Genomic DNA, 23054 nt, shown 5'->3' on the forward strand with positions numbered 1-23054 from the left:
ATGCCCTGGGGGCCACTTAATTTAACTAAGCCATTGGGTGGTAGGGGGCTGGTGAGAGGTCAGGGAACGAAGGCTTCATGGGAGGTGGTGTTTGACCTCCATCTTGATGAGTAATAGGAATTTGCAGCTTCAGGCCAGGCTGGGTCTAGAGTGTGGAGGTGGAAAACAGTCTGACGTCTGCCCTGGGCAGTGGGCAGTGGGCAGTGGGGAGCCCATTAGGTTGCAGAGTAGGAGAGTGGCCAGGTCAGAGCTGGGCTCTTGGGAGAAGAAGCTGGCAGGACGACCTGTTGAAAGGAGAGCCTGGAGGCTGAGAACTTACAGGGCTGAAGTAATCCAGGCATGAGAGTCTAGGGCATGGTTGGGCATGGGAAACCGTGACCATTGGATGGAAAAAATTGATAGAAGTTGGTGGCTAAATACACGAGCGGAGAGAGGACAGACCAGGCTGACTGGAGGTTTAAGCCTCGATGTTTGGTGCCTTTGGAGGCAGGAAATCAGGAGAGCTGGATTAGGAGGGAAAGATGGGTTTGCTCTTGGTCCCTACAGAGGGTCCTCTCTTGAGTCTCCCAGAAGAGAACGTGCAGGAGAGGCTCCCCTCTCTACCGAGCCAGCCCCTGCCAATTACCCATACTTCTGTTCCGGGTCTAGATTTTGGTGAGTGGCCATTAGAAGATGGGGAAACTGCAACTTAGACAGAGGTACTGGCTTGCCCAAGGTCACCCGACAAGTTCCTAGTGGAGCTAAGGCCAGAATGTAGTTCTCCTGACCTTCAATCCAATATTCTTTCCACCCATACCACAGTGGAGAGCGGTTCCATCTGCCCCAGACCGGTTAGGCTGGCATCTCTTGCCTCCAGGCTCCAGACTGGAAGTGATGGAGTAGCACGTGGATTATTAAAACACCTGTCTTTCCGTGTCACCATGACCTTGTCAGAGCACCTGGGACAGGATCCCCTGAGGGCAAGAAAGCTAATGGAGCCATTGCAGCAGAGCACGTGACAGCTTTGACCTTCGCTTTCACAAGGAAGCCCTGGGCCAAGCAGGAATGTCAGCTTCCTGCTTTGGCTCTGCTACATCAAGTGCTTGCCTAGGAGACCACAGGCTGGGCCAACCCTGGACCCAAATTGTCAAGCAGCCCCAGCAAGCCAGAGGTCTGGGTTAGCCACAGGGCCCTCATGGCCCTCCTCCATTTACAGCTGCATACTAGAGCTCAGGCCACAGTTTGTGTGTGTGTGTGGGAACACAGTGGAGGGTTCCTTGTGTCACTTCCATATTTATAAAAACTCCAAAAACGAGAACTGTCACCTCCCCTTGGCTGACCCTGCAAGGGGTCCACGGTGTCCAAAGACAAGGGACCTCCAGTGAACACTGTATCCATTCTTCACCTCACTCCTCAGGACATCCCCAAGGTGGGCTGGGGATGCCTGGAGGTACCTGAGGCCCCCAGGTAAGGTGGAAGGGAACTGCCCCTCCTGGTCTCACACTTCAGGTCTGGCTTCTACTCGGCAGATGCTAGCAGCGTCCTCCCCCAGTTGTGATGACCAAAAATGTCCCCTGACATTGCCAAAGGTCTCCTGGGGCCGGGGGGAGGGTAAAATTGTCTCTGGTTGAGAATCCCTGTGGCCCTGTGGCCATGACATGGATATGGAGTGTTAAGGAGGGAGGGCCGCACGTGTGAACCTGCTACTGGCGAGCAAGAAGATTCGATGTCTTCATTTTGTTGCCACCCAGTCCCACGGTACTGTATTCTCCTGGGCCCTTTGCCTCGGTGGTGCCCCACTTGTGATGGGGAGGCTCCAAAAGTGCTGCTCACATGGGCCCAGGGCCTTGTCATCCCGCCGTAGCTCCAGATGAGAGACCAAGGATTGCATCCGAACAGGTGCAGCCGGGGCCCCGAGTTCTGACCTAACAAGCCAGAGGCTGGTCAGTGTCCAGCACTGTCTAGCTCGGCCGCTTGACATCGGCAGCCCTTGCTGCGGCTCCCCTCCTGCGAGGGTTGGAATGTGGGATGAGAGCTATTTTGGTCTCAGTCTCCCTTCCTCCCTCTCCCTCCCTCCCCTGGAACAATCTAGTTAAAGTTGTGATTCCAGCTAAGAGCAGCAGGAGCAGGAGAGATGATGGGTGCACCTGACCTCCCAGCGGACAGTGCATGGTAGACCCCCCTGAATGTCCGCTTCAAGGTCAGGGGGGGAAGGCTTGGCAGTCGTGGCATCCATGACAGCTCTTAGTACCGGCCCTTGTGAAGACCCCTCTCCTTCAGTACCCCAGAGAGAGAGATGGCATAACCAGGTGGTCACCTGTGGCAGCACCTATGCCAGGGTCACTACCAAACTCGAGGACCCCTTTGTGCAAATTCAAATGAAGCACCACCTCGGGGCTGGGTGGGCACTCTTCTCGTGGCCAAGGCCCCTTAGTGTAACCTTATGGGAGGGTGGAAGGAGCTGGTCGTGAGCACTTGGGGCCAACTGAGATATGAGCCCTCTGCTGGAAGGCCAACATCTCCTCCTCAAGCGGGGTCCCTCTCTAAGAGTGGGGGTGGGCAGAGGAACTGAGACTTGCATCAACCAAGAGAAATGATCTGAGAAGCTGTTTGCCGGAACCTGGCATTTCCCAGGTGCAGCAGCAGGACCTGGAGTGGTAGGCGGCCCCTCTGCCTACTTTGGCTACCAGCTTGGCCTCACACAGCCCACCTTCGGAACTTGGGTTGTCACATAGACAGCTGCCTCCCAGGTCTTTCTTTACCCCTCTGAACACTGGCTCTACCTTCTGGGTTCGCTGAAGGTGAGAGAGATCACGCTGGAGACACCCATCCTGCGGTGAGGGCCACGGGGGAGACACCTTTCCAAATAGGCAACTAAGTAAGGGAAAGGAAACCAACACGTTTGTTGAAAGCTGCCTCATGGAGTAAGTCAGCTTTGAATAAGTTACCTTCACAAACGCCCACAGATGTGCCCTCTCCTGTCCTACCACATGCATTCAGATCACTGTTCATTGGGCCCAGAGAGAACACAGGCCAGTGATGAGAACGGGCCTGAGTATAGCCTCCAGCTAGAATCTTCCTAAAGACCTATGCTGTGGCTTTTTAGCTGGTCATGTCTGTTTAGGGCAGCGGTTCTTGATCCTGGCTGTGCTTTCGAATCACCTGGAGAGCTCTCAAAAACATAAAAAGCTAACTCTATCCCTAAAGAGTCTAATTTAATTGGTCATGATTTAATTGGGGCCCAGGCACTGGCATTTGAAAGCTCCCCAGATTATAATGTGTAGCCTGAGTCAAGAGGTGACTGCTCCAGCAGTAACAAGGACACTTTGATCTGGGCCTCTGTGACATCTGCCCATTGCTTGTCCTGGGCCCTGTATCTTGCCTGGTCCTTAGGCCTGAGCTGGACTTTGAGTTGGGAGGGAGCAGGCTGAACCGGGCCCTGGGCAGCAGCTGTCTCACAGCCCACTGAGTGACCAAAAGGTGTAAAGGGCTTGAGCTCCCCAACAGTGGTGTGAAGAGAAGTGGGGGGGGATTGGTGAGGGAAGAGAGTGGCTGGCTGAGGCCTGAGCTCTGGCAGCTTTGTTGCCCATTGCCTTTTATTCTCCTTCTAGCTCACGTACTTTCTCACTTTACACCTAGGACACAATCTGAACTGGACTTTAAAGACTGTGAATACAAAGTTCAAGTCGTCTTAACAAAACAGCCCTCTCTGATGATAACTTTCATAGAGCTGCTTTCAAAACCAGACAGAAGCCAACCAAATGCACACAGTAACCTCAGAGGTAGGCAGGAAACTTGTTAGTCCCCATTTTATAGATTTGGAAACCAAAGCTTAGAGAGTAAAGCAACTTGCCCAAGACGACTTAGGCAGCAAGTGGGGGAGTCAGTGTGATTGGAAAAAGCTTTTTCTCCAACTCAGTTATCATCTTTGAGCATTATTGTATTTCCTCAGTGGAAAACATTGCTGCCCTTTTCCTGGGTGCATAAACTCTTCCCTCGATCATGTAGCATTTCTCAAAAACAGAAGCCCTGCATTTCTCCTCATTCTGTCCATCTTTGCATAGAAAAATGTGCCATGCTAAGAGGATCCCTGGACGTGGCCTGTGGCAGTGTAGGTGTAGATATTGTCATTGACCCCCAAGACAATCCGCTGCTGCTCGGCTATTCCTTCTTTGTCACTCCCTCTGGGAGACCTGTGGGTGTGGCCCTTGAGGGCTGATTTGACTCTGGAGCTTTCTAGTATGTTGTCTCCCCCAACCCTTAAGGGGATCAGTTGGGCTCCTCCCCAGGGAGAGAGTCTGGGGTTAAATCTCAGTGGAATCCAGCTTGTGCCAGCTGAGTGCTGTCCCTGACCTGTCCTGGCATATCACCCTAGCCTTGGCCAGCACATGGCCTGCAGAACATAGTGGTTGAAACTGCTGGAATCTGCACATCTGGACACAGAGGCAGGACCAGGGGCCACAGACATTCCTCCATCACTCGCCTCAGCCTGCCCAGTGTCACTCTTCCCGCCAGGCACATAAGGCAATCCTCAGTCTGGGCTGCCTGGGCCCCAGCCCCAGGTGGATTGACTCTCCTGGGCGTAGGTGGTCACTCCTGGCCCCGGCCTGGGCAGGCTGGGATGGGCGGGAGGGACAAAGCAAAGCACCTTAGCTCAGCCCTTAATCGCCAAGACCTACGTCCTTGACTGCTCCATCTGGGAGGGAGCCTCAGGGCCTCTCAGCCTTCCACGAGGTGGTGTATTGTCAGGAGCCAATGTTCCTGACATCCTGTTGGGTAATAACCCATTACATTCTCCAGATTCCTGCCAGAGAGGGCTGCTGGGGATTCCATTCGGAGCCCTGCTTCTAACTCCTTGGCTCCTTTGTCTTTTGGAGCTATTGTGGCCTCTTTGAAACTTCTGCCTCTTAATCTCACTTCCTTGAGCCATCTGGCTCCAATTCTGACAGAGATACAGATGCAGCCACTTTCCAGACCCAGAAGAGAACACTGGCTGAGTCTCTTTCTCCCATTTTCTCTTTTTCCTTAGGACCCTTCAGTCAGTGTGGGGAAGGAACTCTCTGTTGAATGCTTGGTACAATGTGCCAGGTGCTTTTTCTCTCCAGTATTTTATTTAATGTTCTCAGTAGCTATTAGAAGTGGATTCTATTATTCTCATTTTACAGAGGAGAATACTGAGTCATAGAGAGGTTAAACAACTTGCCCGAAGTCAGAGAGCTAGTGACTGGCTAGTCAGAGAGCTAGTGACTAACCAGGATTGAAACTCAGACTTGTAACTCCACTAGACCAGAAGGGGCAGAAAAAAGTTTGGGGGCCTGGAGTTGGTTCCTTTGAGTCTAAGCCCTTTGTTTATCTGGCGTCTGAAGGAAGGTGCCATAATGCAGTGGAAAGAATGCTGGGCATGGAATGAAAAGATCAGGGTCGTAGTCTCAGTTGTGACACTTAACTCTGTGACTTGGTAAAGTCCCTTGGGCCCTTTGCAGTCCATACTGTAGCTTTTAAAAAATACTGATTTGGGGCTTCCCTGGTGGCGCAGTGGTTGAGAATCTGCCTGCCAATGCAGGGGACACGGGTTCGAGCCCTGGTGTGGGAAGATCCCACATGCCGCGGAGCAACTAGGCCCGTGAGCCACAATTACTGAGCCTGCGCATCTGGAGCCTGTACTCCGCAACAGGAGAGGCCGCGATAGTGAGAGGCCCGCGCGCCGCGATGAAGAGTGGCCCCCGCTTGCCGCAACTACAGGAAGCCCTAGCACAGAAACGAAGACCCAACACAGCCATGAATAAAAAAAATAAATAAATAAAAATTAAAAAAAAAATACTGATTTGGAGAGTCTCAGCACAGATCAATTAAACGGGCCTCCGGGGACGGGGCCCCAGGGGATTGGTATTTTTACAAAGCTTCCTAGCTGACTCTAACGTGCATCCAAGGGTGAAAAGCCCTGAGCTAGGTGATCTATGCCAGCGCTTCTCAAACTTTAATGTGCATGCAGGTCGTCTGAGGACCTAGTTAAGTGCAGATTCTGATTCAGTAGGTCTGGGATTCTGCCTTTCTAACAAGCTCCCAGGTGATGCCCGTGCTGGTGGTCCAGGGATCACGCTTTGAATAGCAGGGGCTAGAGGCCTCTACATAGGAATGAAAAAACTTGGCGCCCACCTGAGTGAGCTGGTCCCCTTCCCACCAACCCTGGCCAGGGCCGCTGCCGAGCATTAGGGGAGTGGGCAGCCTGCCCCTCTCCCACGGGACTTGTGACTCAGGCAGGAGGCACAGATGTGTAAGATCAGGACTTCATCACTGCACTCTTCCGCCACCTCCAGGCTCAGGAAGGGCAGTCAGATGCCTCTCTCCTCCCCCTCGTCCTCCTTGTTCTGCCTCCAGCCATGAGTGACCGAGGGCTGCAGTGGTCTTCAAGGGTGTGTTCTTGACATGCAGACCTGTTCCTGGGGACTGGCTCCCCTGCCTTGGGTGCCCATTCTAGACCTGTGGCCCTTTAGAGGTCACTGTCTCCTTCTGCGTCTGCCTTTCTGGAAACTCGGACCTGGTCCTTCCTTTGGCACCTCCCCTTTGTCCTAATGACAGGAAAGCAGAGCTGGTTGCCTGGAGGGGCTCTGAGGACAGGGATGGGCCTTTTCCCGGGGGCATGGTAGGAGCAGGAGACAGGGAAGTGGCTGTGGCAGCCGGCTCAACTGTCCTAGCAGCAAAACCATGTCCCTCAAATGCTGCCTGGGCTGGTGTGAAGTCCCTTTGGGCTACTTTTACCACATTCCGAGATCATCACCGGCCTAGAGACCTGGATCATTTCCTGGGCTTGCATTGCCCCTGCCAGAGGGGCTGAGGTATTGCTAGCGGGGCTCTGTGGGAACAAACACTTTCCAGTACCTCTCAGAGGTCCTGGTGATTCCTAGATTTCTATCGTAGGTTAGAAGGTTGTAGTGACATGAAACACACACATGTGCACACAGATGCAGGTGCAGGTGCGTGCACAGACCGAGGGGCCTGTGGGGGAGTGTGCACAGGTTCATGGTCCCATGCTGATCTATGTGGATCGTGGACATGAGCAAACTTGGCTACAGTTACATGCAGAGACAGATGCTGGGACAGCAGCGACCAACGCACATGCTTTCAGAAATGCACAAGTGTTCATCCCCGCCCCACCCGATTGCCCCCAAAGCCCTCAGGGGCTCCAGAAGCTTCAGAGCCTTCTCTTCTCCCCATCGAATCCTCGTTAGTGTGCGACCCTTGAGGAGCCTGTTGTTTCTTCTGACCGACTTGCACCTTCCCGCGCTGTTCCCTCCCTTGTCTACCCACCTAGCATCTCTGAAATGCCTTCTTGTCCTTTCACTTATGATTCCTGGCTGCCAGAATCTCTTCTTGGATTTCCTTGTGGGAGAGCACTGGGGAGAGAGCTCTTCCTGTCTTGGAGATATCCCACCAGTCTCCTTGGAGTCTCCTGGTCACAGGCGCTAAGGAAGTAGAAGAAATGTTGGGGGCAGGACTCCGTGGGCCGAGAAGCTCTGCTGAGCCAGCAGCCTCTCTGTGCCCCCAACCACAATGCCAGGTCCCATGTTCCCAGCCCCACTGCTTCCTGGTACCACCTGGGTAGGGAACTGGGCAGTCCCAGGGCTCTGCTGCAGGTACTCAGCCTACCATGGCCAGGAGGACCTCCTTTGTGGCTTCAGTCCAGCTGCAAGTCTCCACTGAGGCTGGCAGGGGTGCCCCACCCTGTGTCAGACACTCTCAGAGCAGAGGTGGGAGGCTAACCCAGCCATTGCCCTCCAAGACTCCCATAGGCCAGCACTGTCAGCTTGGCAAGCAGCATTGAGTTGTGCCACAAAGAGGCCAAGCCACGGGAGAGTGCCGGAACAGTCCTGGGAGGCCCCGTGGGGAGGGAGGGCTGGGACTTGGTGAATGGTGGGGGAGGGAGCGCACTGGTGAAGCTGCCATGTTAGAAGAGGTCGGAACCCTGAGCAGGAGTCAGACTGAGCTTGGACTCCGGCCCCTGCACTGTACTTTGTCAAGTGCGAGACTTGTAGACGAGCCCTTCCTTTCTGAGCCTGTTTGGAGATGTGTAAAATGGGCATATTAAAATCTGCACAGCTTATGGTGTGTGTTAAATGAGGTTGGCTTATCAGAGTGCTGGGGAATGTTAGGTATGATGATAGGAGAGAATAATAGCTGTTGAACATTGTGTATCCCCAGCTGTACTAGGATGGTCTGCCTGGGTCATGGAAGGGGGTAGCTCCCCGGGGGTGGTGGGAGGTGAAGACACAGCAGTGGTTTCTTCCCCTGGCAGTATTCCTTGACCCCAGATGTTCCTGGGAGTTGCTGCTGCTGCTGGTCCTGTTCTTGGGCAGGGGTGGGAGAGTGGGAGGGGGCTTGGGACAGGCAGGTAATGAAGCATAAGAGAGGTGTCCCAGCACATCCCGGGAGTAGGGTTTGGGGAGCAGAGGGGAAATCCTAGCTGTGACATGGAGTGAATGTGCCAGCCCCTTTGTGCTTTTGTTGTCATTGCTAGGTCACCAGAGCTATAGGTACCTCCCTACTGGAGGTGCAGGGGCGCACACCAGGGTGGCTTGGCGCCAGCACCCCCTAATCTCCTTTCTCTGTCTCTCTCCCCCTCATCTGTTTTAGAAGCTGAGGCCAAAAAAGCATGCAGGTGGCTCCGAGCGACAGGATTCCCTCAGTATGCTCAGCTTTTTGAAGGTAAGGCCGCTCAATGGCTCCCCCTCCCCCACCCCAAACTTGCCTTTTCCCTCCATTTTTCAGCTGGAAAATGGGGTCCCTCAGATCTTTTCTTCAACCACACAAGAAGCTGCGTACCCTGGCCCTGCTCCCGTAGTTACAACCTCTCTCCTACACCATCCTGGCCTCTCTCCTGCATGCTCGTCAGCTCTCACAAGCTCTGCAGTCACCCATGTGTTAAAGTACCGTGTCTCAAGGCGGGCCGCTGCTTTGTACCACCACATCTGCTTTGTACTGTTTCTGAGAACGCTATTTACGTAGATGCAACATGGAGGGTGCACCCTGGCAGCCCTGCTTTCACCTTCCCTCCCCATGGCCTTATTTCTTTGCTTTCCTTCATTTTTCTGTTTTTCTCTAGAGTTGTTCATACTTGCTGTTTCCAGTTCCCCTCTTCTTCCCACACCCCCACTGTACCCTGGCTTCATCCCTACCTCGCCAACAAAACAGCCCTTGTCAAGCTCACCAGGGATCTCCATGTGGTCAAATTCAGCGGTCGCTTCTCAGTCCTGACTTAGTCTCTCAATAGCATTCAGCACAGTTGGCCACTCCAGCTCCTAGAATGCCCTCTTCTCCCGGCTGTCTCTCTGGCTGCCGCTCTCAGTCTCCTTAGCTGACTCGGCTTCCTCTAACTGCTCCTAGTTGTTAGGGTGTCCCAGGGCTCCGTCCTGGCCCCTCTTCTCGCTCGACATTTCTCTCCCAGGAGATCCTTGTCCAAGTACCATGTATATTCTGATGACTCCCCAATGCCTCTGTGTCCAGACCTCAGTCCCAAGTTCCAGATTCATCTCTTCGACTCCGAATTCAGTATCTCTGCTTAGCTGTCTGACAGACGTCTCAGATGTCACCGCCTGATGGCACCACCACCACTTAAGCCCCACATCCAGGCATCATCCTCCGTTCCTCTTTTCCTTTGTCCACCTATCTAACCCTCCAGCAAGTCGTCCCTTCTCCCTCCAGAGTATATCTTGAATCCATCCACTTCCTACCACCTTCACTGCCACATCGGTGTGACCCGCTCGCCTGGCCTAGTGCTGCAGCCTCCTTTCTGTGCTCCGTCCTCTACTCTGAATGCACAGCAGCTGGAGGGACCCTGGGAGTGCAGGCCTGCCTACATTACTCGGTTACTCTGCTCTGTGTTACTCCTCCGCTGGCTTCATAGCACACCCAGAATGAAGTGAGCGTCAGCACTTTGTTCCCACCAACGGGACTGCATCACCCAGCTTCCACATACTTCTCTCTCCTTTGCTCACTACTCTCCGGGCTGCTTTCTACCACTTGCTCACGCCAGGCTCTAGCCCTCCTTGGAGCCTTAGTTTCGGTCCTGCCTGGGACTTTCTCCCCGGCTCTTTGCACGGCTGGCCCCTTCTCGCTCTTCAGGGCTCAGCTCAGAAGTCACCACCTTAGCAAGGCCTCTCTTTATCCCGTCACCCTGGCTCATGTCTTTGCTAGCATTTATAACTGCATAGTTTGTTTCCCTCACATATTGTTCACTGTCTGTTGCCCCTGTGACAGTGTAAACTCCATGTAGGCTTGGATCATTTTAGTCTCATTCACTGTTGTGTCCCCAGTGCCTGGCACAAAGTCGATGCTCAATTAATAGTAGTAAATGAGTCCATGGGCTTGTTTTACCGGTAGGGCAGAGAGGTGTGGGATTTGGGGGATGCTCTTGCCTCTTCCCCCACTCCTTCCTCTTTCCCATCCTCTTCCCAGACCCCAGGGAGTGGGTGCCCTTGCTCTGAGCAGTAGGGGAAGCGAGGTGTTGTTTGGCTGCACGCTGTCCTTGCTCTCTCCCTGGTCTCCCCGGTTCACCTTGGGTCAGGGAAGAGGTTCCCTGTCTGAGCAGCCCAAGATGCAGAGGGGACTGGAGGAGCCCAGATGGGCTCTGGGCAGCCACCCAGGGCCTCGAGCCTGCCGTCCCCCATGGACCTGCCAAAACTGACTGATGGGTCCTTTTGTCCAGCTTGACTCTCCTATCCTTTCCTTGACCTTCCCCCAACGGCCAGCCATGAGCCCCCTGGGCCCCTCCTTCGCTGCAGCCTTTCTCCTGCTCAGCTCTCGCCTGCCTGCCTACCCGCTTCCTGGGCCCCCTTCTTCTCGCTCAAGGGTCGCTGGCACTGAGTTTCTAACCTGCCACCCTCGACTCATCTTGGCTTTTCTCTGCCATACAGAAGGTTCGTTTCCTGTGGATATTGGCTCTGTGAAGAAGGACCACGGTTTTCTGGACGAGGACTCTTTGGGGGCCTTGTGCAGGTAGGGGTGCTAAGGGCCAGACCTGGGAGGTCAAGGGCCTGGCTTGGGGCTTCCTCATGGGAAAAAGCAATCCTTGTCCCCTCTGACAGAGGAGGAGCCTGCCTATTAACAAAGCTCATCTGCTGCAGTCACGCTGTTCACTCTGTCTACTGTGTCTGTGACATCCTCACCCACCCAGGCACTAGAAAGCCAAGGTCCAGCCTTGATTCTTTTTTCCCTTCAGTTAGAGCCTCCAAACATTCCTCTGATTTGTCCCCTCTCTACTTGTTTGAGGCCAAACCGCGACTTCTTGGATTCGTCCTCCTAACTGGCCTTCCTGCCTTCCGGCTCTGCATTCCCCTCCTTGCTCTGATCCAGCCTCCCTATAGCCACCAGAGTCAGCTTCCCAGTGGGTGCTCCTCTGCTTCAAATGTCTCGCTGTCTGCAGGGAGAAGTCCAAAGCTTTTATAGCATGACACCTGAGGCCTTTTGCAACCTGGCTTTGACTGACCTTATCAGCCTCAGTCCTCCCCTCACACACACACTGGTCTGTTTACTGACCGTTTCCCTCTCTACATTGTCACAGGCTCTGATCGAAGCCTGGTATAGGAGTCCCTGTTTCTCTGTCCCTCTGAATCCTATTTCTGTTCTCCAGCAAGTCTTCCCTGACTGCATTCCCCTGCCTTCATGGAAGTTCCTTGTCCCACCCTCTGTGTGCCCGCTGTGCCTTCTGCGTACTCTGTTTTTGAACACGTCCCATCTCTGTAGTGGGTTTTTCCACATCTATATGTTCCCAGAGGGCAGAGCCCATAATCTCCACAGCATCATGTCTGGCACTGAAACCTTCATGAACACGGGGACTTGGGAGAAGTTTTGATGTCTTGGGCACGCAAAGCAGTGGGTGGCATCTTGGGAGTGTCTTGGCAGGCTATGCCCTGCAGGCTCTGGGGCTTGGGACCCTTGAGTGAACCCTGCTTTGTTTCCTTGCAGGAGGCTGATGACCTTGAACAGTTGTGCCTCGATGAAACTGGAGGTTCATTTTCAATGCAAGCAGGTGAGTTAGGACAGGGGTAGGCTCTGTGGTCTTGGGGTACCATGGGGAACCCAGGTCAAACAAAAACCACTTATGAAACTAGCTCCAGTGTCCTGTGAGTCTGGGCTGTCTGGAGTGGTGCCTTGCTCCAGCCTGGGAGTGGGGTGTAGGGGGCTGTATGAGGCTGCTGGGTTTTGGTGAGCCTGGTCTCAAAGTTGGGGTGTGAGAACAAGTACCCTGGCCCGCAGCCTTACCCACCCCCCTCAGCCCACCCCTCCCTCCTGGATTTACTAATAACTTGACCTAGTGATGGCCGTCCCTCAGGGAAATCCATCTGCCTACACTGCCTGCTCTGTGATGGCAAAAATTCCTTGACTAGGGGGCAAAGACAGAATAATGTGATGGAAAATCATGGCCTATATGGTCTTAGAAGTCAAGATCCCTAACCTCACCCCACAAGGTCTTACCCCACTGAGCCTCATTTTCTCCATCTCTGCAGTGAATTGGGGGTGGCATTAATAGCCTCCAAAGGCCTTTCTGACTCGGCCAATCTGGGATTGTAGAAACGGAGAGGGCTCTTGGTCTGCATGCAGCCCTGGAATGTGGGCCGGATGAACCCATCCTTCCCTGGGGTCAGGCTTTGTGGCTTTCCGCTGGAGCTTTTTCTACCAGAGTCCTGCCATCTCCAAGTTGCCAGAGCACTGGCCCGGGAAGCAGGAGACACCTGGCGGCTGGTCCCAGCTTTGCACTGACTTTTCAGTGACCTTGGACAAGCCTCTTCCCCTCTCTGGTCCTCAGTTTCCCCACTTTGCAAATTAGAAAACTGGAAAATCTAAAATATCCTTTCTAGCTCTGCCATTCTGGGATTCTAATCTAAGACTGTAGCCTAGAGACTCACTGGGAGGCTGCTGAGAACAGGAGGTCAGGATGCTTGGATTCTAGCTCTGGCTCTGTCACTGACTTGCTGCAGACATTGTATGACCTTGGGCAAGTGGCTTCTTATTTGTTTGGGTTTCCCTATCTGTAAAATGGGGAGGAACTTGATTGATCAGATGACCACTACCCTCCATCTGGGCTTCCTCCATGACTCCTAGCTTCTTCTGGCAATCCCAGAGCCAGTTCCCCTTCCTAGGACGTGTTCTCAGCCAGAGAGCAGGGCCCTTTGCCCCAAAGTCCCCCAGGAGTTTGGAGGCAGAGAGTGGAGCCCAAGCAAGGGCTTGTGGGCTGGACACCTCTGACCCCACCCTGTGGCGCCCTTCCCAGAATGAAGACTCAGAGGAGGAAGAGCACTGCACCATCAGCAACCACTGGGCCTTCCAGCGAGAAAGTAAGCGCTGGTCTCACGTGGGCTCCTCTGACCTGCTGGCCCCACCGAGCCCTGGCCTACCAGTGACCTCCAGCTGTGAGAGCGTCCTCACTGAGCTTAGTGCCATCTCCCTGCCAGCCATCACTGTGAGCCTACCACCCGGGCCAGTGGACCTGCCCTTGCTAGGCTGTGCTCCCAGCCCGAGTGGCCGGCCCTTCCTCAGCCCCGCTCAGAACCAGGAGACTCCACAGGACAAAGCCAAGAAGCACCGTTCCCGGAGCTTCCTCAAGCACCTTGAGTCTCTGAGGCGGAAGGAAAAGGGTGGCAGCCGGCAAGCAGAGCCAGAGCGCAGCTCAGCCACCTCGGAGAAGGCCACCAAAGCCGCCTCTTTCCGAAGTCGCCGTGGCTTCCTCTACAGGGCCAAGAACCGGGCGGCCACCTCAGCCAGTGGCGGTGGCACTGAGACTCAGAGGGCCTGGGAGGCCTGGCCTGTGGCCACATTCCAGCATCCTCGGCGGGCACACTGGGGTGACTGCCTGGTGCACGTGCCCAGGGACCACAAACCAGGCACGTTCCCTCGCTCCCTGTCCATTGAGAGCCTGTGCCCTGAGGATGGACACCACCTGGCAGATCGGCAGCCAGGTAGCTGCTGGGGCTATGAAGGGCGCCGGGGCTCCTGTGGCTCCACGGGCAGCCACGCCAGCACCTATGACAACATGCCTGAGCTGTACCCAGCTGAGCCTGTCCTGGCTGGTGCCGAGGCTGAAGAGGAGGAGGAGGGTGGGGACAGCTACACGCACCTGGATGACATCCTCCAGCACGTGTGGGGGCTGCAGCAGCGGGTGGAGCTCTGGTCTCAGGCCATGTACCCAGACCTGGGGCCTGGAGATAAGGAAGAGGAAGAAGAGGAGGAAGCCGCTTCATCGGTAGAAATAGCCACCGGTGGAGTGGAAGGCCAGACCGATGAGGCTCGGGCCCAGGGAGAGGCTCCAGCCCTCAGGGAGTCCTTAGCCCTGGGCCAGGCGGATGTCCAGCCAGGAGTCCCGGCTCAGGCTCAGGCCCCAGCTGAGGCTGAGCTCCTGGCACTGGCAGAGGCCGGGGCTCCCGGCTTGGCCCAGGATCATGAGCAGGAGGCAAATTCAGGCGGGGAACCCACCTCTGCCTCCAGTCTGTCTGTGGAAGAAGGACACTCCATTTCTGACACTGTGGCCTCCTCCAGTGAGCTGGACAGTAGCGGGAACTCCACAAACGAGACCGAGGCCACAGGGGCCCCGGCTGGACTCCAGGCATCAGCACCCCGTGAACGACGAGATTCAGGTGTTGGGGCCTCACTTACCAGACCCTGCAGGTGGGAGTTCAGGGTAGGGGGTGGGGCAGGGCTTCTGTTGTCCCTCTCTCTCTCTTTCCCCCATCTCCCTGTCCCCTCCCTCCCTTCATCTCTCCCCCTACCCCCTTTCTCTCTTCCCTTCCTCTTTCCCTCCTCACCACCACCCCCCCCCCCAAGCCAATTTCTTCATCACAAGGCGCAGAGGCAAGTTCTTAGGGGGCTGAGTGATTGCCAGCTGGCAGCCGGTCCCAGAAGAGAAATAGAAAGAGTAATGGGACTCAGGAATCTGGGATGTGAGGTTCAGGACCTGCCTCTGCTATGGCCTTGCGCAAACTGTGGCTCCTTTTGGGTCTCAGTTGCCCCATGTGTAAATCAAGGGCATCACAGGAGATGGTCTCTGATCCCCAGCTTCGCTATTCTGGGTTTCTCAGAGCAGCCCCTCCACTGCAGTCTTGAAGGGAAGGGGGACTGATACTGTTTGCTGGCACTAGATGGGCCTGAGCTCTGTGCCACCCTTCCTGACAGCATCTGGCCGCTGTGCAGCCCTGGAAACCAAGACTAAGCTTTCTCCACCCTGGGGCCCAGCATCAATGCTGACAGTGGTCCCTTCTCCTTGTATATTTTTTCTTTTGGGGAAAAATAAAAAGACCAGAAGAACACAATTTTACTAAGGTTTACTGAAACCTGCTCCTCTGGCCTTCTCTACCCCCTCACCCCTCACCAGGAAGCTCCGTTGGCACAGCTTCCAGAACTCCCACCGGCCCAGCCTCAATTCGGAGTCGCTGGAGATCAACCGGCAGTTTGCCAGCCAGATCCACCTCTTGCACAAGGGCTCACTGCTGCGGCTCACCGCCTTCATGGAGAAGTACACTGTCCCCCACAAACAGGGCTGGGTCTGGTGAGTCCTGGGCCATGGTGGGCGCCCAGCTGCTCATCCAAGTCCTGGATCCCTCTCTGCCCCCACTCCAGGGCCCTGGGAGGGTCACCCTCAGAAGGTGGGTGCAGGCAGGTGGAGCCCCTAGGCCAATGGAGTGGTGGGATGTGCCAGGAGGCTGGAGAGGTCAGCGTGGCTCTGGGTGGCAAATGTATGTCTGTGAGGGATGCACATAGGATTCACATGAGTGTGTGCCATGAATGAGGAGGGGTGGGGTGGGGGTCGGGACCCCAGGCCCCCCAGCTATACCTCCTCCATCCCAATTTCCATGCTGCCACCAGGGAGATTGTCCTAATACGCATCTTTGGTGGTCACTCTCCTAACAAATACCCTCCTGTGGCTCCCCATTATTGCCAAAGAATACGGTCCAGTTTCCTTCCCATCACGATCCTTTCACGTTCCAACCCCGCCTCATCTGTCAGGCTCTGTAGTCCGCCATACCCAAGCGACACCACCATACAGGCCAGCAGACTAGTCGCCCTTCTCTGAACGCGCCATGCTCTTGTTCCTGCCTCTTTGCCTTTGCCCATGCTGTTCTCTCTGCCTGGGATGTCTTTTTCCCATTTATCCTCTGGGACAAGGGCTACCCATCCCTTAAGAGCCAGCTGAATTTCCACCTTCTCTCTGAAGCCTTCCCTGACCCGCTAGGTACATACAGTTCCCCTCCCTCGTGGGTCCTCCCCTAAGTTCTTGGCCCACTTCTGGCCACATGTATTGTCACTGCCTGTCAATGCAGTCATCTCCTTGACCAGACTGAGAGCTCCCTGTGTTCCTCTGGGACTCCCTAGGACTGGGCCCAGAGCAGGTGCTCGATGAATGTTGACTCTGGGGAGATGGCATGTTTCTTACCCTGCTCACCCACACCTGAGTCCCCCAAGACTGCAGACAGAGTCTCCAAGCTGTGTCTGGGCCTACCCCATCCTTGTTCCTGATCTTTTGTCCCTCCCCCAAACAGGTCAGTGCCCAAGTTCATGAAGAGGAACAAGACACCGGACTACCGGGGCCAGCATGTGTTTGGGGTGCCGCCCCTCATCCATGTGCAGCGCACAGGCCAGCCACTACCCCAGAGCATTCAGCAAGCCATGCGCTACCTGCGTAGCCAGTGCCTGGACCAGGTGAGGCCTTCTGGGGAGCACGAAGAGAGATGGTGATGGGAAGGAAGTCCAAGGCTGAGGGATTAGGGAGGGGAGCTGCTGTGGCCTTCCCCCTGGGTTGGGCTGGCCCACCAGAGACATTTCCTATCCTCAGGAAGGCCCAACAAGGATGGACTCAAAGCTCCCTTCTGCCCGGCTCTGTGCCAGCTTTTTTCTGGCCCAGGTGCATTAGCCCCCACCTTCCAGGAGCCCGCCTTAACCGAGGTCCTCGTTTTCCTACTCATCTCCACTAAAGCCATCTTTCTCCTTGGTCCCAAGGCTATAAAAACCCTTCTCTTTGGTTTTGCCATTTCTCTCCTACCCTGCCCAGCAGGAAGCTTGCCAGGCTTGGATGTCTCTGGGGTGGCCTACACTCCTAAAACACCCGGTCTAGGGCTGGCCTCACAGTCTCCCTCCCACCCCTGCATGTCTCCCTCTCTCCCTCCCCTGCATGGGCCAGGTGGGCATCTTCCGCAAGTCCGGGGTGAAGTCCAGGATCCAGAACCTGCGTCAAATGAATGAGACCTCCCCCGACAACGTCTGCTACGAGGGCCAGTCTGCCTATGATGTGGCTGACCTGCTGAAGCAGTATTTCCGGGACCTGCCTGAGCCAATCTTCACCAGCAAGCTCACTCCCACTTTCCTACAGATCTACCAGCGTGAGTCGCCTGCACCTATCCTCAGTAACCTGCCAGGTTCTCGGCCTCCCTGAATCCTAGGGCTTGTGGAAGATAAACCTTGTGCAGGCAAGTGCAGCTGCGCCCATGAGCTCAGTGGAAGATTTACTGTGCCGAGTTGGAAAGGTCCTTAGAGAGAGACCACATTCTATTCCGCAAACCCATTGTATGGACTGAGGCCCTGAGGAATGGCGGGGACTTCCCCGAGCTCATGCTTCACATTACAGCCGGGCTTGATCTAGCACCCAGAGACCTCCCAGAGTCCACCTTCCCCCTCACCAACTGTCCCTTGGGACCACTGTGCCCTCTGCATTCCTGGAAGCAGGAAGCTTGCTGCCAGAGGCTCTTGGGGAATAAGGAAGCCCTTCTGTCTGCCTTCCTCACAGTCCTCCCCAAGGATCAATGGTTGGCAGCCGCGCAAGCCGCCACCTTGCTGCTCCCCGACGAGAACCGAGAGGTGCTACAGACCCTGCTCTATTTCCTAAGCGACATTGCCTCTGCTGAGGAAAACCAGATGACAGCTGGTAACCTGGCTGTGTGCCTGGCACCTTCCATCTTCCACCTCAACGTCTCCAAGAAGGATAACCCCTCCCCCAGGTGAAACAGGGCAAGGCATGGCAGGGCCAAGCAGGAAGGGTTTGGGCCCCATTGGCTTTTGGGCCCTGGATGATTGGCACTGCAGTTCCCAGGCATCACCACAAGGGGTCAGCCTGACTCCTCAGGGGCCCTGGGCTGGTTGGATGCTGTGAAGCAGGGTCTTCAAAAGGGCAGCAGGTTGTTTTGTGTTCAGGACTGGCAAACAGGCTTCTGGGGAGCTTGTCTTGTGCCCTCGTGCCATCCTCTCTTCCTGGCCCTTCCCTCCAGGATCAAGAGCAAACGCAGCCTGGTTGGCCGGCCAGGCCCTAGGGACTTGAGTGAGAACATGGCTGCCACCCAGGGCCTGTCACACATGATCAGTGACTGCAAGAAACTTTTCCAGGTGAGTCACTCTAGGCCGTGGTGCCTACTTCCCAGACCCGGCGGAACCAACATGCCTGACCTTTGCGCTCTAAGTCAGGGATAGGGCGCATCTTGACACATATGCTTCAATCTCCTACCTTCAGCTCTTCCCCTACAAAGTTTTTCATCTACCACACCGCAGTAGCCAGGTCTCTCTGCTCCCTTAAAATGAACCTGGCAGACCCCGTGGGCTCTGGGACTGGGGGTCCCTGACGCTGCTGCTTCCCATGGCCCCCAGCCTGGTGTGTGTGTGCTCTCCCAGGTGCCCCAGGACATGGTGCTACAACTGTGTGGCTCCTACAGCGCAGCTGAGCTCAGCCCTCCGGGCCCAGCGCTGGCTGAGCTGCGGCAGGCCCGAGCTTCTGGCATGAGCCTGAGCCTCTACATGGAAGAGAGCATCCAGGAGCTGCTGCGCGATGCCGCTGAGCGCTTCAAGGGCTGGACGAGTGTGCCAGGGCCCCAGCACACGGAGCTGGCTTGCAAGAAGGTGACGACCACACTGCCCAGGGTGGCCATGGGGCCGGGAGAGGGCAGAGTGCAGGCTGTGTGCAGGGATCCTCAAGGAAGGAGCTGCCCCCGCCTGTCTCGCTGTGCTTCCGCCTGATACTTGGAGAATGTCAGCCAGCAGAGCAAGGACCGTAAGGAAGTGAGAAGCAAATGAGACCAGGGCTCTCCCTCAGGGAGCACCTGCCGGAATTATCTTCCCAAAAGCCCACTCCAGACATGTCACTACTTTTAGAGCCTCACCTGCCATCCCTGCCTGCACTGCAGTCGCGCTGAGCTCCTCACGTTTCCACCTTTGTGCTTCTGCCCCTGCTGTCGCTGTCCTCCTGCCTGGAAGGACCTGCCCCAAGCATTATATTTCCGCAGCCACTTTCAGCCCCAGCTTGAGATGCCCCTCCTCCATTCAGAGCCTCCAGTCGTGCCCCAGGCTGGAGGTGACTTCTCTCTGTCCTTCTCTTGGCACTAGCCATGTTCTTTCTCGGATTCTGATTATAAGTAAGACTGCAAGCCCAAGGTTTGCCATGGATAAACCGGTCATAGTAAAAGCTTCCTTACAGGGTCAGGGTGAGAAGCTTGCGCAGGGCCTGGCACATGCAAAAGGCTCAGGAAGTGGCAGCTTTTGTTGCCATGCACGTGTTCCGCTTCCCACACTAGATGGGGAGTTCCTTGAGGATGACCACCATATTCAGTTCCGGAAATTCCAAGCACTGTGCCCATTGCTTGGTAGAGCCTAGTAGGCCTCAGAGAATGTGTGTCCTGTCATCTCTCTGCGCTCTTGCGCAGGCGGAGGAGCAGAAACCTGGAAAGGAGAAAGAGGACAGGGAGCACAGGGCTGGCCTGTCTGGCTCTGGCTGGGGTTAGCGGAGCAGTCCTGCCGCCTTCCCTTGCTGGGGGCTGGAGTGAGGGCAGGCCGGGGCCCAGGGGTGGATTGGGGGTTCTCCAGCCCTGACAGCTTCCCCCATCCCCACTCCTGTGGCTCGCAGGCACCAGACGGGCACCCGCTGTGTGTGTGGAAGGCATCCACAGAAGTGGCTGCCCCCCCGGCCGTGGTGCTACACCGTGTCCTGCGGGAGAGGGCCCTCTGGGATGAGGACCTTCTGCGGGCCCAGGTGTTGGAAGCCCTGATGCCGGGTGTGGAGCTGTACCACTACGTCACCGACAGCATGGCACCCCATCCCTGCCGCGACTTTGTGGTGCTCCGGTGAGGGGCTTGAGCTGTCACCCTGCTGTACTCGGGGGACTGGGGAGGTGGGGTGGGAACCGGCACCAGGAAGCTGAATGTGTGTGTCCCTTCCCCACAGGATGTGGCGCTCTGACCTGCCCCGTGGGGGTTGCCTCCTCGTCTCTCAGTCCCTGGATCCTGAGCAACCCGTGCCGGAGTCGGGGGTGCGGGCCCTGATGCTCACTTCCCAGTACCTCATGGAACCTTGCGGCCTGGGCCGCTCCCGGCTCACTCACATCTGCCGCGCTGACCTCAGGTACCAGGCCACCTCCGCCCTGCGCCCCCCCCCCAACCTCTACCCCGTGCCCCTGATCCTGGGGAGCACGTCCTGTCTTCCTTGTCCCTGGCAAGGGCTCCAGGGAAGAGCCCACGGCTCATGCCTTCCTGCTTCTACTTCCCCAGGGGCCGTTCTCCTGACTGGTACAACAAAGTCTTCGGGCACCTGTGTGCCATGGAGGTGGCAAAGATCCGGGACTCCTTCCCGACCCTGCAGGCAGCTGGCCCTGAGACTAAGTTGTGAACCTTGGCCTGGTCCCAGAGTGGCACCCCTCAGGCCCCCTGGCACCAACGCAGTGAGGGGGAATGAGAGCAGAGCAGCCCCCGGATGGATGCTGCTTCCAAGGGTAGAGGCAAGGCCACGCGGTCGCCCTTCCTTCCCGAAGCTCCTCCACATGTACAGGGAAGGAAAAGAGAATTTCAGTGTCCTGTCTCCACTCCACCTCCACCTGCAAACCTGTGTTCTGCCCTCCCGAGAGAGAGGACTCATTTTTGGAGCAGGAAGACGGCTACTGCCCTTCAAGTCCAAGGAGCCACCAGTCAGTCTGAAGCCTTCCCAGCTCCTCCGCCTGCGGGGTGAGGAGGCAGAGAGTAGTGTGTGCTCCTAGCTCTCTGCCATTCTGAGAGGCCGAGCCATCCTGTTCGGTGCTAGGGTCCCTTTGAGTGTGGACAGGACGTTCTGGTAGTGCCTTTGGGCCCAACATTGGTCCTAAACTGGTTTTTGCAGAGAATTTGGACTGGAGTGGATGGGCACAGGGGCAGAGCACAGGGCGGCCCCAGCCACCATGAGCTGTTTGATTTGTGTAAATATGATGCTGATTTTTATGAGGCTGATTTAAAGAGGGGGCACTGATGGGTCCCAGTAGGTGACATGACGATTTGGGATAGCTTGGGACGTGAGAGTGGGGGGAACCTTCCTTTCTCAGATCTCAAGAGACCAATGAACCAATCTCCCCTGACTCGGGCCCCATACTTTATCTGCCACTCCCTGGGGTCCTGTGTAGCCATTGGCCACGCACTGCCATGTCTAGAGGGTAAACAGCCTCGCTCCCACCACACAGGCTGAGCAAAAGCAGATGGTGGTGAGGAGACACTATCTGTGTCCGCGTCGCCTTTCCTGCTCTTCCTGCCTGCGGTAGCAGGCTGATATGACAGTCCCTTCCTCCAGCAGAGACCTGGCCCCTGGTTCAAGCAGCCAGCCAGTCAGATGGAAGGGCATAATGTCATCTCAGCCTGCTGGGGCTTGATCCAAACCTGACCTATCCCACCCACCAACCATCTTTGTTCACGTGCAAAGTCAAATGCCAAACGCCAGCTGGTGCTTTATTATTATTTTTGGCTGAATAAACTGGAGTGGGATGGGTTCCAGCCAGTCAGTTGTAATGTTTAAACCTATCTATTTTATTTGTACCTGTAAATACTGTACAGTCAGAATATAAAAAATGTATTTGTGTATATATAGATACATATATATACACACACACACACATCTATATATACACACACGCACACACACACACACACACACACACACACACACACGTATTCTATCATGAGTGTACCATAATCTGTTGGGTGGGGGCAGGGGTCTGGAAAGCCTCGGCGGGAAGGGCACTTAAGACGAGACAGGGGAGGTGGAGAGCATGGTCCATGTGATCCCCCCCTAGTGGAACAATAAAGCATTCCTACAGATGCACTCTGTCTGTGTGGTTGTCTTTGCTGAGACGATGGGCCAGGGACAGAGGGCAAATTACAATGCAGTTTCGGTGTTAGGGTCAGAGGTTGTGAGTGTTACCAACGTAGGACTCGGGGGAGGCCGCAGGAGAAATGGGGAAGGGCCTCAGCCTTTCTCTTCAGGAGATGATTGGGGCTGGGAGAGGCAGGATTCCGAGAAGCCAGAGCTTGGGCAGAAGCCGCAAACCCTATTCCCTGACCTGACCAGGTCCCCTATCTGAGCAGCCCCCAACACGACCTCACGCATCCTGACGATAGCCCTATGGAGGGATGCCTTCGCTATGCTGTCCTTTCTTCCCCTGCTGCACATGGCTCAAGCTGAAGGATGAAGAGTGGAGACCCAGCCTCAAGAGGCTTGGGGACCCTGTTCTACCCATAAGCCAGCCTGATAACAGGTCTCAGTGCCTCAAGGCAGCCCCTGGTCCGGCTCCAGTGGCCGGCAAAGAGAGGCCCCTCATATAGACTTCCTGCTTTCTTTGCCACATTGCTGTAGCCATAAAATCCCCAAGCTTTGAGGGGCAGCTAGAGAGAGAGAGTACAGGCTTTGCAGTCAACCTGTTTGCATCCTTTGAGTGCTGTTCAGTAGCCTGGGGCAAACAAGTCCTGTTCTCTCTCTTTCTCCGAACCTCAGCTTCCTCTTGGGCCAAACAGTCCAGTGATCACCGCATCACGAGTCTGGCTCAGTAAGTGTGAACAGGGTGTCTGTCAAGTCCCACTTCTCTGTCACCTTCTTCCAATCTCTACATGCCTTTGGCCTTTCCTCACTGCTGCTGCCTGGGGGTCTTGGCTAAACCTGGAAGGGAGTGAGGTGGAGCAGAGAACCTGTCAGCCCCTTGGCTTTGGGAAAACAACGAAGGCACCCCGTGTGTGATGTAGGATGGGAGATCACTCAAGCAGCTCTGGTGTTAGGGGACACTGGCGTGAAGCTCGAGCCAGTACTCTTCAAGGCAGGCAGCCAG

General features: G+C 55.7%; 1 protein-coding gene across 6 annotated transcripts in view; it reads left to right on the plus strand.

The window, feature by feature from the left end:
- The window catches only part of STARD8 (StAR related lipid transfer domain containing 8), a 71231-nt gene extending 49190 nt beyond the window's left edge, over positions 1-22041 (plus strand). For 4 of the 6 annotated variants that reach the window (XM_068533181.1, XM_068533184.1, XM_068533186.1 and 1 more), the window contains 13 exons: positions 8611-8682; positions 10890-10971; positions 11941-12004; positions 13247-14637; positions 15341-15514; positions 16506-16665; positions 17144-17342; positions 17747-17957; positions 18225-18339; positions 18622-18846; positions 19847-20064; positions 20165-20341; positions 20488-22041. In XM_068533181.1, the coding sequence (XP_068389282.1) occupies positions 8611-8682; positions 10890-10971; positions 11941-12004; positions 13247-14637; positions 15341-15514; positions 16506-16665; positions 17144-17342; positions 17747-17957; positions 18225-18339; positions 18622-18846; positions 19847-20064; positions 20165-20341; positions 20488-20605 (3206 nt within the window). In that variant the 3' untranslated portion in view covers positions 20606-22041. The remainder of the gene's footprint in view (positions 1-8610; positions 8683-10889; positions 10972-11940; positions 12005-13246; positions 14638-15340; positions 15515-16505; positions 16666-17143; positions 17343-17746; positions 17958-18224; positions 18340-18621; positions 18847-19846; positions 20065-20164; positions 20342-20487) is intronic. The other 2 variants (XM_068533182.1, XM_068533187.1) reach the window with 1 other exon arrangement.
- Positions 22042-23054: the final 1013 nt, after the last annotated feature.

Source organism: Eschrichtius robustus, chromosome X, assembly GCF_028021215.1.
Source record: "Eschrichtius robustus isolate mEscRob2 chromosome X, mEscRob2.pri, whole genome shotgun sequence".
In the NCBI taxonomy this organism is placed as follows: Eukaryota; Metazoa; Chordata; class Mammalia; order Artiodactyla; family Eschrichtiidae; genus Eschrichtius; species Eschrichtius robustus.